The sequence below is a fragment of the Ochlerotatus camptorhynchus genome, unplaced genomic scaffold (genome assembly GCF_037179485.1).
Source record: "Ochlerotatus camptorhynchus isolate MF236.1 unplaced genomic scaffold, CSIRO-AGI_Acam_v1.1 ptg000064l, whole genome shotgun sequence".
Taxonomy (NCBI): domain Eukaryota; kingdom Metazoa; phylum Arthropoda; class Insecta; order Diptera; family Culicidae; genus Ochlerotatus; species Ochlerotatus camptorhynchus.
Genome location: NW_027040554.1, coordinates 136,276 through 153,220, shown reverse-complemented (window position 1 = coordinate 153,220; position 16,945 = coordinate 136,276). Strand labels below are relative to the sequence as shown.

The following is a 16,945-nucleotide window of genomic DNA, read 5'->3' as shown; positions in this document are numbered from 1 at the left end:
CAAATCCACTCAATGTTGCTGTCCAACGATGCATTAGCCACTATACCAGCGTACGTTTTACAGTCTCTTTCGTTACGAATTTCTTCGTCCATTTTGTTCACATACGGCTGTTTTCCAAGCTGATGCTGCTGTTTCCGAGCCTTCAGCTTGGGACAGGAACTCATCCGGTGTCCTTCCGCCTTGCATAGAAAGCATTTGTCCTTGTTTCCCGAATAGGATAGGTTTCCCTTCCGATTGAGAGATTTTAACGGGGAGGGAATTTATTTTTCCACGTCCATATAAACACCTCACACTCCTGTGAACCTATCGAGGCCCAAGGCAACAGGAATTTTTCCCGTATGACTCGCTTCACTTTCCCGTATTTTCCTAGCACCAACGTTAGATCATCATCTGGTATTTCTGCTGGTAAATCATCACGTCAAAACAAAGCCACCAAACGAATACCGTGACCGAGTAAACAACTGTCGATAAAGCGATCGGCATCGAGAAAACAAGTGTGGCTGAGTCCACAGCTGAAAGCAAACAGGATTTCTAGAACTTATATGAAATGATTTTTGGTTTTCCAATTTATAACATCCGATTTTCGACCTGTGCAGCTAAATACCCAAGTAACAATTCAGTAACCATTTGGCATCCACTCTAATTTATGATGGTTTTAAAACGGCAATGAACAATCCATTTAGTTTAAATACAGCATTTCAAAGTGTAAAACATTCCTGCTGTTTTAAAAATCTTTTATAGTCTGGCAAGAAAGTCAAAAACTGTCTTGTTTTAAGAATAAATTTAAAATATTTCTCAATCCCTCCTTAAAACTGTTTTGTAATTCAAGCATAAACGTCATTAGCAATTGTTTATTAATGTCTTGTAAAAAAAGTAGAAGGGTCTGTGCCTAGTGGCACGAACGGAAGCTTGACGTAGGACCGCTAGTGGACGGAATAAATGTGAAGAGCATTTAGTTCTTTTAATAGATCAATTATCTATTATCTCAACTCTTTCCCTTTATTTAATTGAAGGCGTACCAAATTTGTAGTATTTTTTTTTCCTAAGAGAAAGTTGATTAAGATAATTCTATTCAAACTCTTTACTGATGTAAGCTTGATGCCCTGAAAAGGGCCGTTTTATTGAAGAGGACATCCATGGCCACTTACGCTTGGCGTGTTTAGTGTAGGTGACAGCATCACAGACCTCATTTTCCAGGAACACTTTCAGCACATCTCGTAGATCAGACCGGAGATACGTTTGACATCACCACGGCGAGCCAGACGACCGATGGCGGTTATCTCGAAGAACTTTGCTGTTCACCACGCCGTCCTAAGCAAAAATGAGCTAATGCTATAGTAGTAAAATTTACGTTTATTTTCTGGGTTTTATGTTTCAACATTTGATTTAACATTTCAATTGGTTAGCCTTTGGCTCTTCATCTTTGTTCTAGTTAATTGGTTATTCTAATGTGATGATTGCGTTTAGCGCTAATTTACAGGATACCCTTTGTGGGATTGTTTTGGTTTGAATTTAAAAATTTGATAACCTACCTACTTGAGCACCTAACTACTTATACTAGGTTGCCAAATCACGAATGATCTGGTGGTTTGATCGCAGACAGGCGACTCTGAACCTTTCCAGCGTGGAAGTCTTTCGCTCCTCGAGTGTTTGAAGACCGGCCAGGTGGTGAATCTCAGAATTACGAGTTCGCGGTGGACTGTTAAGGATCATTCTGAGGATCTTGTTTTGGATCCTCTGAAGCTTTAAGTGGTGGCACTTAGCACAACTCTCCCAGATTGGCATACCATACTCAATAGCCGGCAGAATGATTTGCTTGTGGACAGCAAGCTTGTTTTTGAGGGACAGGGTGGAAATCCTGTTTATCAAGATGTTACACTTGGTGGATGTCTTGTCCACATGGGATCGGAATAGCAATTTGCTATCGAGGGTGAGACCAAGGTAGACTACTTCACTCGACCATTCAATGGGAGTGCTATCAAGATGGACCTTGTTGTTAGCAGGTGGAACAAGCCGAGGTGAATTCGAGTGTGGGAACAGAATGGTTTGTGTTTTAGCTGCATTGATACAAATCTTCCAGCTCTTAAAATAGTCGGACAAAACATCCAGGCCTGATTGTAGTTTACTCGCCAGAGCACGGATCACTCGACCCTTATAGATGATGGAGGTGTCATCTGCAAACATTGACAGGATACCACCACCCGGCAGGGGAGGAACGTCTGACGTGAAAATGTTGAGTAGGATAGGCCCAAGCAGGCTACCTTGAGGGACCCCTGCATCAACGTTGAACGTATCAGAGGAGACATTGTTCAAGTAGACCTGGAATGATCTGCCCGACAAGTAGTTTTTGATGATCTTCACGAGGTAGTTCGGAAAGTTGTATCGATGCAGCTTGTACACTAGACCATCATGCCAGACATTGTCGAACGCCTTCTCGACGTCCAACAATGCCATGGCAGATGTATTGGAAACGGACTTGTTCCGCTTGATGATGTTAGTAACCCGTGCGAGTTGGTGGATGGTAGAGTGGCCTTTCCTAAACCCGAATTGCTCTTTGAGAAAGATGTTATTATCATTTGAAAACACCAGCAGACGGCTGAGTATCAATTTTTCGAATAGCTTCGAGATGGAGGACAAGAGGCTGATGGGGCGATAGCTTTTGGCACTGGTAGGGTCTTTGCCAGGTTTGTGAATTGGAATAACTTTGGCTAACTTCCAGCATGCAGGGAAGTAGCCAAGCATTAAACACTTGTTGAAGACCACTGCAAGGTGCTTGAAGAAGTCAACACTCAAGTTTTTCAGCTCGAGGTTGACCACTCCATCGACACCAGCGGCCTTCATGTTCTTTGTTGATTTAATCGCTGCTATCACCTCATCAGCCGATATTCTACTTTCGTCAGGGACAACTACGGGGGTGGCAGTGACACTAGCCATTGCCTGTGATACTGCAGGCTCGTGGGGACTCACCATGGCGTGGCCAAGGTTATGTGAATTTACAAAGTGTTGTCCAAGAGCATTGGCCTTTTCAAATGGGGTTATTAGTAAAGATGGGTCCGAATTTTGGTTAGGAGAGGAAAGGGGAGGAATGGGCCTCGGCTTATTTTTCAAAATCTTTGCCATTTTCCAGAATGGCTTAGCACAATCTGGGAGAGAGCGAATCTTGTTTGCAAAATCGATATTTCTGAGATCCACCATCCTGGCTTGGATGATTTTGCTCAAACGGTTGCAATTGGTCTTCAGATTAGGCAGCCCAGTACGCTGGTACTGCCTACGGATCGTGTTGCGGAGTCTAATGAGGTCTTTAGTAGGCCTGTCAAGGTTCAGAGTGTTACTCACCTGTCTGGATACTGGCACATGTAGCTCCCTGGCCCGGGAAATTGCTTGATCGATGGAGCGCAGACACCGGTCAACATCTTCGGACGATTCCGGTTGGACATCGTAGTCTACAGCGGTGTCGACGCAATGTTGGAACTGACCCCAGTCAACACGATGATAGTTGCGCCGGAAAGCTTCAAATCGATTTACGGAGGATCCCACCTCAGTCACCACCGGGTAGTGGTCGGAGCTGAGTTCCTGATAGGTGATAGGTTGAGCGATGTTGTTGCCCATGTTGCTGATGAATATATCGATGGTAGCGTGAACACCGGACCGACTCAACCGGGTGGGAGTTTCCGGACTCAAGATGTTGTACTGCGCTTCCTGCAGGTCGTTGTTCAGGATGGTGCCGTTTTGATTGCGCCGATTGTTGCCCCAAGCTTGATGTTTGGCGTTCAGGTCGCCAGCGATGATAAAGTTTTCCCGTCGTCGTGTTAGCTTGATAATATCTCGTCGCAGATCTGCTGCTGATCCGTCCCTGATGTTGACTTGTTTGGGGCAGTAAGCCGCGACGATGGTGATGGGGCCGATAGGAGTAGAAACTTCCACCCCTACGGCTTCGATGATCTTCAGCTGAAAGCTGGGCATCAGTCGACAGCAGATGTTTCTCCTTATTGCAATAGCCACTCCTCCTCCTCCAGAGTTGGTTCGATCTAGCCTCACGAGCCGGAAATCGGGAAGGTAGACGTTTGTTTCAGGCTTCAGGTGGGTTTCAGTTATGATGGCAATGTCGATGTTTCGTTCATTGAGAAACTCAACAAACTCGATGTTTTTGCTCTTCAAGGAGCAAGCGTTCCAATTTACGATCTTGATGGCTTCACGGTCCATACTTAGTGACAAGGGACAGGGCAGCATGAAGCTGTTCAGATCGAGTCTTGCAGGTGCGCAAGATGATGATGACCTCGGCCACGAGCGTCACAAGTTCCTCCGAGGTGAACGGAGAATCGTCGACAGGCTCACCTGAGACAACACCAGCGTATGATAAACCAGGGGCGGTGGAGGGACCTGGCATTGGCTGGGCAGCAGCAGCAGCGAGACGATGCTGGACTGTTCGATTGTTAGGAATACTCACATGCTTGACTTGTTGGTTGTTGAGCGGAAGTGGTTCTAAGTTCGGAACATGTCGACGGGGCTGGAGAGCTGGGTACTGGACTTCCGTGCGTGCAGGAGGCGAACGATGATTACGGAGGTGACCGGGCTGATTATTGATCGTAGCCTTCCGACGGATATTGATGAACTCCACTCGCTTGGGACATCCGCGATTGGAGGCTTGGTGGTTACCACCGCAGTTGACACACGTTGGCTCGATGTCATCATCTTGCTCACAGGACGCAGTCGAGTGAGTTCCAGCACACTTGCCGCAGATAGTCTTCATATGGCAGTTTTTGGTGCCATGGCCGTAGGAGAGGCAGTTCATACACTGCGTAACATCACGATGTTGGGATTTGTAATGCTCCCAACTGATGATGACCTGAAACAGGTCCCGGATTTTGGATCTCAGAGCCGCTAGACTGGTGGATCCCTTCGTGAAGTGCACCAGGAACAACTGGTCACGGAAGCTGGTGTTGTGGTTGGAACGCCGGTTTATTGGGAACACCGCCTCAGGTTTGAGCCCAAGCCGCTCCAGCTCGGATTTAACCACAGCCGCCTCGAACGACGGTAATCCACGCAATACCAGCTTCAGTGGCTTGCTCGATGGCAGATCGTGCGTGAAGAAGTCAACGTTGTTTTCCTTTAGGAAACATCCTGTTTGATTGTACTCCTCCAGGCTGGAGCACATGATTTTGGTGCCGATGCTGCAAAGCTTGAAGCGAGGCAGCAGCTTGTGTTTTGCCAGTTCGGCACGCAGCTTGGCAACATCCTTCTCCGGCGTGAAAAGCGGGGGAATCCGCTCTCTTGCAGCGATGGGAACGACGTCACCATCGCCATTTTCTTCGGGGAGCACCGCAAACTGGTTGGCTTGCAGTACCCGGTTTCCGGCGTCATCCTGCGACGCGCTGTGCTGGATTACCACCTTCTTTGAAGGGCCCACTGCTAAATCATTGGTACGTTTACGCACCATTTGTTTCGTGTTGGCAAGTTGCAGTAAACTTGCCAGAACGCGCGAAGGTGGCGACGCTTCCACGGCGCAACGCGACAGCACAAACCGAATCGAAGCGAGAACTCGAGCGAAAAAGAAAACGAACTGAACAGCTCAACAGTCGAGCAAAGAGTCACAGCTAATGCTATATAGCAGCGCTCTTTTATATCTTTTCATGTTAAAGCAGAATGATGTGCAACCAAGTGGTATAAAAGCTACAAAGACTCCTCCCATTATGAGTAGTTTGCTATCAAGTAGCGACACTGACTCTTTTCCTTTTGCGTACACGGCACATGAGAACGACCCAAATTTGAGTTTAGTTCACTCAAAATCGCCAAAAGTGCAGGAACTCAGCGATGAGTACATTTGTCTCATGGTTTCCTTTGGAAAACCTAAAAAATCTGCCAGAAAATGGGGAAATTGACGAAAATTTTATTCAGTCTTGGAGTAGTACCAATAGACTGAGTGAATCCAATCTTTACTTTTCTGAAATTCGGGAATTTTTCCCTGGAAAATCCGGAAAAAAACCTGGGAAAACATGAGGCAAATTTACTCATCGCTGAGTTCCTGCACTTTATTTTTTATTTCTGTGATACCTAAACTCAAATTTGGGTCAATCTGATATCACATTGAAAGATATCGGCGCCGGTGGTTAGCGTGATTACCTCTCACCCCAGCAGGCCTGGGTCCAATCTCAGTCGGTGCCACCGGCATGTTCTAAGGCAAAACATCTCTGATCACGCCTTCCTTCGGGAAGTAAAGCCGTTGGTCCCCGGTTGAGTTAATGGGTTGATTGGTAGGGTCCAGGTGTGGGAGCTGCCTCCCTGGCGTCGGTAGCATTGGTGCTCAGCACGGAAAACAAATCTTGCGTCACTTTTCAATAAGTTCTATCTACATTGATCGATTCTCTTCATCGACTCTCACTCTTTCGTTAATAATTTGGCTTCAAAAATGTTTCCTGCCGTCTTCGTCGAATTAGAAGCTTGATTGTTGCTTCTTCCATCGAAAATATCCGGCCGTGGCGATTCAAAGTTGATCAAGGTTGATCAAAATAATTTGTACCCCTGCTTCCAGTTTGATTACATGAGCATTTTGTGTGATCGTTGGTTCTGAATATGGACAAACAGGCAGATGAATTCTATTCCTACTCTTTACTGTAATAAGCTTGGTGGCCCTGAAAAGAGCCGTTTTGTTGCCAAAGTTGGTGATGATTTAACCTCCGAAACCAAACAGAGTGCATCTCTGTGCGTCTTAAAAACGTAGATGACATCCATGGCAGCTTACGCTTGGCGTGTTTAGTGTAGGTGACAGCATTACGGATCCCATTTTTCAGGAACACCTTCAGCACTCTCGTAAATCAGACCGGAGATACGTCAGACACCGCCACGGCGAGTCAGACGACGGATGGTGGTTATTTCGAAGAATTTGCGTTTGGTTCTGAATATGGCGGTGAGTGTGCAAAATATTACGCAATTCCATCCTCCCTATTCGCACGCGCCCGAGGATCGGAGGCGAATGCCACTTCGACTTGTTTCGTCTACTTACTACTCTATGACGACTGTGTTGGGGAAGCAGCATATGCATTTAGGTAATTGGTGGATTTGTTAGTTAATTCGACGCTTTTGGACAATGCTGGACATTTACCAGTGTTTCAATAGTTACTTGTTGAAAATCAACATTCGAAAGCATTGTTATCGATGCGTAGCCATATCTCTGATCGACTGGTGATAAAATTATTGAAATTGAACCAGGGGCCGGTGAGTTATTAACGTTCAAAATCTTTCTAAATTTGTTACATGTTCCATTTTCGGTTTTCACAAAGTGTACCCCCATATAGAAATCAAAGACGTAGTCCTACGTCAAAAATTAAAAACGTGTTCTATCATTATAAAAGCAGTCATTGAACCATTGGGTTTTGCATTAGAGCAAAAAGCATTTATTGCTGCTTTTTAGGCTTTTTAAAGTGCATCATAAACTCACTAATTACTCTGTTTACAAATTGAGCTTAAAGGATGGTTCCTCATAATTAATAAAAGTCAAATTTATGACAAGGAAATCTCGAAGGATAGACGAAATAGGATGGCAAATTCAAGTCGATTTCAGCAAAATTTACTTCTTCAGAAGAACCAGCACACCATCAACGACTGACCATCTGGCGGAGAAGAGTAAAGCGAGCGTGGCCCTCAAATTCATAAAACATTGTCGAAAGTTTAAAAACATACCAGCCTTCTCCAGATCGTTCGAATAGATGGCAATCAAAATAACAACCGACAGCAAACCACTGAAACTGTTAGTTAGCGGAGATTAGCGGGTTTCCGATCCAGCGATTTTATTCGGCAAAAGAATCAACTCCTTGAAAATTTCATTCAAGCGTATATCCCTGCATCGTTGGATGGTGCACTTCTGTAACCATACGGAAGAAGGGGATCTTTTTCGGGAACGATTACTATCGAAAGATAAACAAAGTTTGACGTTTAACTTTTTGCAGGCAACTTTGCCTTCATAAAAGCTGCCATAAATTTGAATGGGTTAGGATCAAGCAAAATGTCTTTGGATAAATACAGTTCAGCCTGCAAGTTTTCTTCATAAAAGCCATTTCAAAACCTTATGAATTTGTTAAGGATTTCTTGAAAGCAAAACAACTTTTTCCCAAATGACCCATGAAAATCACCTTTTTTGCCACCGCCATGTTACAATTAGTTTGTTTGTTTTTTTTTAAAATCTTCGATTTTTAATCTATATTTCCTTGTTTATGAGAAAGTTTGAACATACTGAGAGGTAAGCACATATCATCGGTAAGAGACGTGTGTGTGAGAAAATTTGCGAAAACACACGTCTCTTACCGATGATATGTGCTTACCTCTCAGTATGTTCAAACTTTCTCATAAACAATTAAATTGACTGCAAAGTCGCTAAACCGTAAATCAAAAATATATTTCCTTGGATATAACTATATTTTGGTAAATTTAGCAATGAGCTTTAAATTTAAAAAAAAATCATTAAAAAAATCTCGGCCAAGCTCGATCTGAAGATTTCTTTTTTCAATGTAAAATAATTAGTCAAATCTACGTTTTTACGAGGGCGGACTTATTTTATTCAATGTTTGCACGTACATTTCACATAACATTTAATAAGGCACTTAAAACTAGGCCACTTAATTAGAACTATTGCAATAAATTTGAATATTCAACAAGATTTTTATACCATCAGTTTCTAGTTTAATTATTTTGATAAGCTCGGATTCATAAATCCTTTTCTATCTTGATTGATGCTTTCCTAGTGGATTTAGCATGCGGCTAGGGGAAATGGCTCGGAAAGGGTTTTTCTTGTTGCCAAATAGCTTTTGTTGTAGCTTTCAAATGGTTCTCAATGCGTTCGTCATACAACCTTTTGCAGCAAATCAATCTTGAAGAGCTTCGAGAATACACCCTTCAGAACCTTCTCCTGGGTGGGCCAACTAGACATATTATAGTCTTAAGGAGGTTTTGGTGGATTCATTAATGACAAAATAGCCTTGACCAGGGTTTTATGAATGTTGCTTTATAGTTGCTTTGTAGTATTTCATAAAACTTAAAATGTAACTTGGGTAGGTTCCAGAAAAAAACAAATTTGGTATCTACGATTCTTAAATGTTTAGCCGTGGACGAAGATTTACAGGTTTTGTAATAGAAACAAAATTATAAAATGCGCAGAAATTTGTATGAGGTCTAGCTTTAGACGCCAGCTTTAGCTGATGGTTGAAAGATTTAGCTGATCATATCGACATTCAAAGACCAGGTCTGCAAGCTTTGCTGAATAGGCATCGAATGATTCTATGATATGTACATTTGATTGACTGATTCTTTTGATCAAATAATCAGCATTCACTTGACGTGTTAGCCAACAAAACAGCAGTGACGATGGCAGAATCCATTTGGCACTTGAAAAGTCTCAAACTGTCCGAGGAGTGATTACTTAATCCAGGTGAGCTGACCAACATTCACTGTAATCTAGGAGATTTCCAATTTTGAGTATTTGATAGACCAGAGGTTTGTAGATCGTGCATGGCGGAGCTAATAGTAAAACTTCGCGAAGCTTTACTCGAATACACGGATGTTGATTGAAGTGATATGAATAGATTTCTACCAATATTGGAGATGTTAGATTACTAAAATTTACTACTTGAAAGTTATGCTGAAATATAAGATTTTAGTTATATCTCTGAATCCAAAAAGCGGATTAATCTGCGATTTATTTACTTAGTATAATTGAGTTCATTTTGATTTCATCTAATATCTGAACTCAACCCAATAGGGCCTTATTCCAAAATGATTGAAAACCCCTGCGATAGACTGTTTACGTTAGTCAGTGACTGATAATGCACTGTCCAGTGCTGTCTTTGGTAAGATTACAACCCTGATAGACTATCTATCTCTCCCCCTCAAATAGTCTACGGCTAACTTATCATCGTTCATATGGCCAATTTGGAGGAATAAATTTATATTGTATGGAATTTTTCAAACTCAGTATTGGAAAGGATTTCGCCATGAAAGCACTGTGGTTTATACTGGCGGTCACTCTGGCCCTGGCATCAGGTGAACGCATTCGCTTCGAAAACTATAGAGTCTACGATGTGTCCATTGGAAACGTAGACCAACTGGAAGTTTTGCAACATTTGGAGCAATTCCCTGATGGAGTATATTGCAGATGAATATTTTGTTCAGAAATACAAATCTAATATGAATGCAATTTCAGTACACCTTCTGGGAATCTCCGGTGCAAACGGGTATGAAGGTGAGTGTAATGGTGCCACCGCACAAGGTGGATGATTTCGAAGGCCTATGCTCACGGATGTTGATGGAAACTTCACTGAAAATAAGCAATGTTCAACAGTGAGTACCATCAAACAGCTAACAAGTAGATCGAATTGAAAAATTTCTCCACAGATTAATCGATACAGAGCGACCAGCACGGCGAAAGCGTGCCGGTTTTGGCTGGGAAGATTATCACACGTTGGACGAAATGTACGAATGGATCGATGGTCTGGTTGAACAGTACGGCAATGTTCTATCGGTAGAACTAGTTGGACACTCGTACGAAGACCGCGAGGTGAGGGCTGTGAAACTGTCCCATAAAACGGGAAATCCTGGAATATTCCTAGAATCAAACATTCACGCTCGTGAGTGGATTACTTCGGCAACGGCAACGTGGATTTTGAATGAGCTGCTGACATCGACGGATTCAGCGGTACAACAAATCGCTCGGAACTACGATTGGTACATTCTACCCGTGGTCAATCCTGATGGACTGAATTACACAAAGGAGACGAACCGAATGTGGAGAAAGACCCGCTACCCGCACAGTGTGTTGTGTTACGGAGTTGATATGAACCGTAACTTCCCGCATCATTGGATGGGTAAGTTTGGAGACAACTTAGATCTCTACGTTCATCGATTCAACTCGCACATACGTTTTGTTAGATGGTGGATCATCTATTAACCCTTGTACGGAGACATACGCCGGACCTGAACCAGCTTCCGAGATAGAAACGAAGAACATCATGGATTACTTCATCAAGTACAAGGACCAAATCCATTTCTATCTTTCGTTCCACTCCTACAGTCAGCTTATCTTGCTACCGTTCGGTTATCAGAATGCCAACAAGGTAGACCGTTTCAATGACTGGATGCAGATGGCTGAATCCGCTGCTGAGGCGTTGTCGATGCGCTATGGCACGGAGTATGTCGTTGGCAACACGGCAGATGTTCTGTGTATGTATTGAGATGACCTTCCTCTTCTGATTTAGTTCGTGATGCATTTTTTTGAGCAGATGTTGCATCCGGTTCAACGCGAGACTGGGCACTGGGGGAGCACGATGTACCGATTGCTGCATCGTACGAATTCCGGGACAAAGGCAACTATGGATTTATTCTTCCTGCTGACCAGATCGTTCCAAACTCCGAGGAAGTACTGGACTCATTGGTAGCATTTTTGACCAAAGCACGAGAACTGAACTATTTCCAAGTTTAAAAATAAAACCAATATCTACTTCAGTTTGATATTTAGATTTTTTTTATTAATTTATTATACAACGAGATTCTGTTATCAACTCATATTAGACATAGCACTGACCGTAGTACTGTACCTTATCGCTCTTGATGGTTTCAACGATTACCTGGTGTCCATCGTAAACAACGTACAACGACACGTTCGGAACCACAAATACGACCGTGTTGTCAACCTGGAAGTACTTGAATGGATACACTCCGGGGACAATTCCGTGTTTCATGACCTCCATGATGTCGCTGTCAACGGTGAAAGTGTACTTCATGACTCCGGTTTTCTCAAACTTCTTGTCAATCACAGGTTGGACCACAACGACGTGACCGTTCAGAACGAATTTCAGGGCCTGGAAATCAGTAAACGTTTTAAAATTGCCATTGACATTTCAAACTTATACACTTACAACAGAGCTCTTCTCCGATTTCTGTACGTAGACAGCCCAACTGTAGGTCGTGGGATGATCGGCAGCATACAGAGTCCATTCGTTGATGATCGGCATCTTGCTGACATCGTAGTGATAGCCAGTGTAGTTGAACATAGGGTTGATGACGCATTCGGTGGTGTATCCGGTGGTTTTCATGATGTCAAAGTACCTAGATCAAAAAAATAGAGTTGATCAATGGAAAATTTCCGGTGAAGTCTTGCTAAGCCATACTTGGTGAAAATGACACTGTCCGGTTGGAACATCCAGAACCACTCGTAGTACGGGACATATTCAAATACGAAGCTTTCCGCTGGTGTAGTGACGGTTACATCGACCGTGGGGTGCTCAACCCACCACAATGGGTATTCTACGTCGACAACAAAGCCACCATCTGGAACATGGTGATGGGCATCAACATCGTAATACACAGGGAACACCTGCTGCACCCAGAACCAGACTGGTTTGAATACGTCCAGGTAAACTGGCAGCACATGCTGGTAGTCTACGTTGTACACGTACTTCCGAACAGTGGTATGTGCTTCAGCGCACTCATAGGTCATTGGAATTGGCTCGATTTGAACAGTTGGTGTTTTTAACACTCCGTAATGTTTTACGCATTCTTTGTACGAGTAAACTGGGCTTTTAGTGAAGTTCTTCTGCGATTCCGAGTAGGTTCCCGTCCAGTCAACCGAGACCACCATGTCGTCCTTGATGCATTTGTGATCGTACGAATAACCATGGTAGTAGGTCATCTTACCCTTAACTAGTTCAGTTTCAACATCCTTAACGTAATCAAAGCAGACGTTCATATTTTTCTCTCCAGGAGTCTTACGAGTAACTTGCACATTGAACTTCTTGAAGTACAGTCCATACTCATGCGTAAAGTGAACATTCATATCCCAGTGGTTAACTTCGACATCGTGATCATCCTTGAACACAGCTGACATTTTCACATACTGATGGTAGTTTGGAGTAGTCCAGAATTCATGTGGAACGTCTTCGGTGTTGACCTTAAAGGACAACTCCAACTTATTGAAAGGATACACTTTGCATGGATTTATGTAGCCAACAACTCCGTAGGTCGAGTATTGCGGTGGGAAGAAGTGGGTGTAGAACCAGGTATAGTAGGTCATCATGAACTTGAAGAATGACATTTCGGGAATTTCGTAGAACACATCACTCACGAACACATCCGAAAGGGATTTGAAGTGCTTGACGTGAGGCAGTACCTCAACGTCATAAACGGACAGGTAGAAGTGAAGTCCGGTGTACTTAGAGTGGATTTCATGCAGGACAACATCCTTCTTCTTGTAAATCGGAGCAACGACCGTTGTCAGGAAGTGTTTGCACTCTGGGCAGGTACCCTTCATGAAATCCACTTCAGTGTCTGACTTGGCGTAGACCTGGGTCTTGACGTGAGTCTTGAATCCGACAACATTTTGAACTTCGTTGGTGCTCTTGGTCCAGATGATCTTGAATGAGTTCTGCTGGAAGTTGAAGACTACGTCGAAGTTGAATGGCACACTGAAATCAAATGCATGCACTCGACGAGTTCCCTGCCAAGTCAAGGCAAATGGATTATAGACTGAGATTCCGTAGAAACCGTGCATCCAAATGCGGAAGTAGCTGTGAACCGAGAAAGTCATTTCGTTAGCACTCTTGGTGGTTGGTACCACGACATCGTATTTGAACTGCGACACCAGAGGCAATTCAACATCTGATTTAGTTTGAATTCCGTCCATAGTTGGTGAGAACACTTCCACGTCGGCAAGGTTCAGTACGGTAGTGAATTGGTATTTCATCGTCGTAAGGATGCTCAGGTAGGTGTAGCTGTAGAAATGTTTGATTGTTTCTTCGTCGAAGAATTTAGTGTAGACAACCTTTCCATTGGCCATCAAAGTGAACTCTACATGCACTGGTTCCTTTTCGTGGTTCTTGATAATTGGTTCCTTTACCGTTTTGGGTTCGATGTTGTACAGTTTGGGCAACAGCATGGTTAGGGGGTTCTGAACTCCTTCAAATTTGACAAACACGGAGTAGAGATCAACGTGGCGATCCATCACGTAAGGGCTGAAGTTGATGAAGAACTGGTTGACCTTGTTATGCTTATCATCAGCCACCAGGTTGCCATAGATCGAAGCACCGAAGAAATGCTTCTTGTCAACGTAATCGTAGTAGAAAGCTTTAGTTTCAACGGACGGATCGACATGTTTGAAGATCTTGACCATCTGCTTAACGTATTGCCGGAAGTCAGTATCAGTGTGGACGCAAGATTCTGCCATGTGCTCCACAGTGGTAACAAAGAATGAGTAGACTTGAGGATTCTTTTCCGTTCGCATTACGGTTGCAATCTTGGCAAAGTATTTGACCTCTTCTGTAGACAGCAGAACCTTCAGAGCAGCGACTCGAAGTTCGGTGAATAGGGTTTCATCAACGAATACGGGGTAGACTACCTCGAAAAGCAAATCGTAGTCGTAGTGGAGAATCTTTTCCAGTGCGTAGATAGCATGAAGTCTAAGGTGACGGTCATATGGCAGATCCAGAACTTGTTCGCCCTTAACAATGGGGGCAATCAGTTCGAAAATCGTTCCTACTTCAATGTTCTTCAGGCCATGGAGCCACACCAGCTGTTCTTCGAAGGTCTTAGCTTCCTTTAACTTCTTATAGAATACTTTGACGTATTGTTGTAAAATGGATGAATGTGTATCGTGCTTGAAGGTCTTGTAGACGAGGGAACCGAATGTGAGGACGGCGGCATGAGCGACCTCAGGTTTCACTTCATCTTCAAAGTGATAGAACTCTTCGACCTCCTGCAGCAGTTCAACGGTAGGGACCCGTACGTTCAATCCCAGCGAGAAGAGCATAGTAGTGGAGACAAAGTCCTTAACTTTGTGGCTTTTTACAAGATTCTTGATGAAGATCACCGAGTTCTTGGTGCCAACGAGGGGCAAGATTTTGTAGAATACATCGACGGCAACAACATCCTTCGGGGTGGTGGTCTTGGTGATCATGGTGTAGAATTGTTCAAAGTTTTCCACGGTAAATGGCTTGAAGAGTTCAACGATGCGGGTGATTGTCAAACCGTGCTTTGTGTCGGTTTCGACGTTCGTGATAGGGTTTTCCTGAAAAAGAAGAATTTGTTGGGATGTATGATGAGGACACAGCATCTTAGGCAGGTCTTACGTGTAGATATTCGACGGCTTCGAAAAGCATGGCTTGCGCCTTTGGGCCAACTACGGTCATGTCGATTACGTGAGGTACTATCGATAAGCACGGGAAGTAGGTTTCGAAGGTTTGCTTGGACGGAACGTAATAGAGTGGATTGTAAGTCTGTGGAAACGAGTAAATTATTATCGGAAGAAGTTCAAAGGATGCGTATTTTGACTTACCACGAATTTGGAAAACTCCAAAGGCGTTGAAGGTACAACGGTTTTAATTAACAAAAAACTCTGTTTTGTGGCGACATATTGCATCTGTCCATCGGAAACGGACGGCTGGACGGTTTTAATGCTGTCAGTATGTACTTCCTTCGCCTTGACTCCATCTTTGTCGTTAACTATCACGTACTTGACTTCCGGATAAGTCGCATTCCAGACAGCGTAGTGTTTGTACACTTTCTCGACCTCTACATTGCTGTAGACATCATACGGCATGTGTTCGAAGGTGGTGTAATCGGGAGTCTTGGTAACCACAATTTCATCATGAACCATCTCAACATCGTAAGTCACATTCACCGTTCCGTAGACACTTTCTTCAACGACAGAAAATACAACGGGCTTGACGAATTTTTTTACCGGTATCTTGTCAACAGGAAGTTGCAGGGCGGACGCGATTCCCTTTTTGATATTTATACTCCATTGGGTATCTTCTGGAACGGTAAATACCTCGTGAACCATTCCGTACTTATCGTACGTAACATAGAACGGTAGCTTGATTAGTTCCGCTTGCTTTGCAATAGGCACGTAGATTTGTTCGACTGGTTCCATGCCATGAACTAACCCCTTCATGACCAGCGGTCCAGTGTAAACGTACACCATCGGGTCAACAAGGTACACAAAAGTGCCATTTCCAGATGAATCTGTTAATACAAAAATCATAACTCACTACGTTCAGAGTATGGCCCAGTTTGTAGGAAATTTACCTGGTCGAATATGAACATCAGCCATGACTTCGTACATGGAGCCTTTTTCAGTTTCCAGCACACCGGTCCTCACATTGAGCAGATAGCGATAGACATACTCTTCGGTACCGGCTCCATAGAAGAAGTTTTTCACCGGTACGGAATGCACTATGGCCACAAGGGCCAGAACTAAATTGAGAGAATAAGTAATATTGAAATATTTCATCCGGCTCACTGTATCCAAGACCACTTACGAGCTATCCACAGCTTCATTACACTAAAACTACACTACGCCTAGATCCGATGTCCTTATTAATTCGGTGCGAACTGATCACCTGTTCACCAGCGACTGTTTAAATCGATCAGTCGGGATGCTTCTTTTAAAGAGACTCCTTATCGCGGAAAGGTACCGAAATCGAATTCTGTTGCAGAATTCGACGTTTGTCCATAGGTCATCTTATTTGATTACAACGGATGTAAGGTTGAAATTTCGTGATTCAAGCAAAACACTGCAATCAAGAGTGGAGAAAGTTGGTTGAACCGGCTGAAATGGTTCCCGATCGATGCAGCATTTTCGTCGAGAATTTATGTTGTAGAGTATCGTTAGATGCCATAAAATACCATACAGTAAATACAATAGAGTAAATAATAGTTTAAATATACATGGAAAAAATTTCGAATAGGTTCGTTGAGTGTGCGAATAAATCAATATTCATTTGTTCATGAGCGTACATTATAATGCATAACAGTAGCTTATTCAATTCGACGTGATTGGCTTATCGCTGACCGTCATTTTAAATACTGATGCCACGAAATGCTGTACTCGGATTCAATGGGATGATGACAGTTGAAATGATGAAACACACTGTTGATAGCAGGCAACAGGTAGTTCATTACGGTACGT

The 16,945-nt window shown here is 43.4% G+C and overlaps 2 protein-coding genes across 2 annotated transcripts; one reads left to right on the top strand and one right to left on the bottom strand.

Annotated features, from left to right (window-relative positions):
* The first annotated feature begins 9,949 nt into the window (after window positions 1-9,949).
* Window positions 9,950-11,482, top strand: LOC135697009 (zinc carboxypeptidase-like). Its single transcript, XM_065216553.1, has 5 exons — window positions 9,950-10,130; window positions 10,190-10,326; window positions 10,381-10,850; window positions 10,915-11,205; window positions 11,265-11,482. The coding sequence occupies exons 1-5, from the start codon at window positions 9,981-9,983 to the stop codon at window positions 11,462-11,464; spliced, it is 1,248 nt and encodes a 415-aa protein (XP_065072625.1). The 5' UTR covers window positions 9,950-9,980; the 3' UTR covers window positions 11,465-11,482.
* Window positions 11,483-11,546: 64 nt separating this feature from the next.
* Window positions 11,547-16,413, bottom strand: LOC135697007 (uncharacterized). The gene is made up of 7 exons (XM_065216551.1): window positions 16,296-16,413; window positions 16,063-16,230; window positions 15,311-15,999; window positions 15,105-15,251; window positions 12,153-15,043; window positions 11,901-12,090; window positions 11,547-11,843 (listed from the first exon to the last, which is right to left on the bottom strand). The coding sequence occupies exons 1-7, from the start codon at window positions 16,312-16,314 to the stop codon at window positions 11,550-11,552; spliced, it is 4,398 nt and encodes a 1,465-aa protein (XP_065072623.1). The 5' UTR covers window positions 16,315-16,413; the 3' UTR covers window positions 11,547-11,549.
* Window positions 16,414-16,945: the final 532 nt, after the last annotated feature.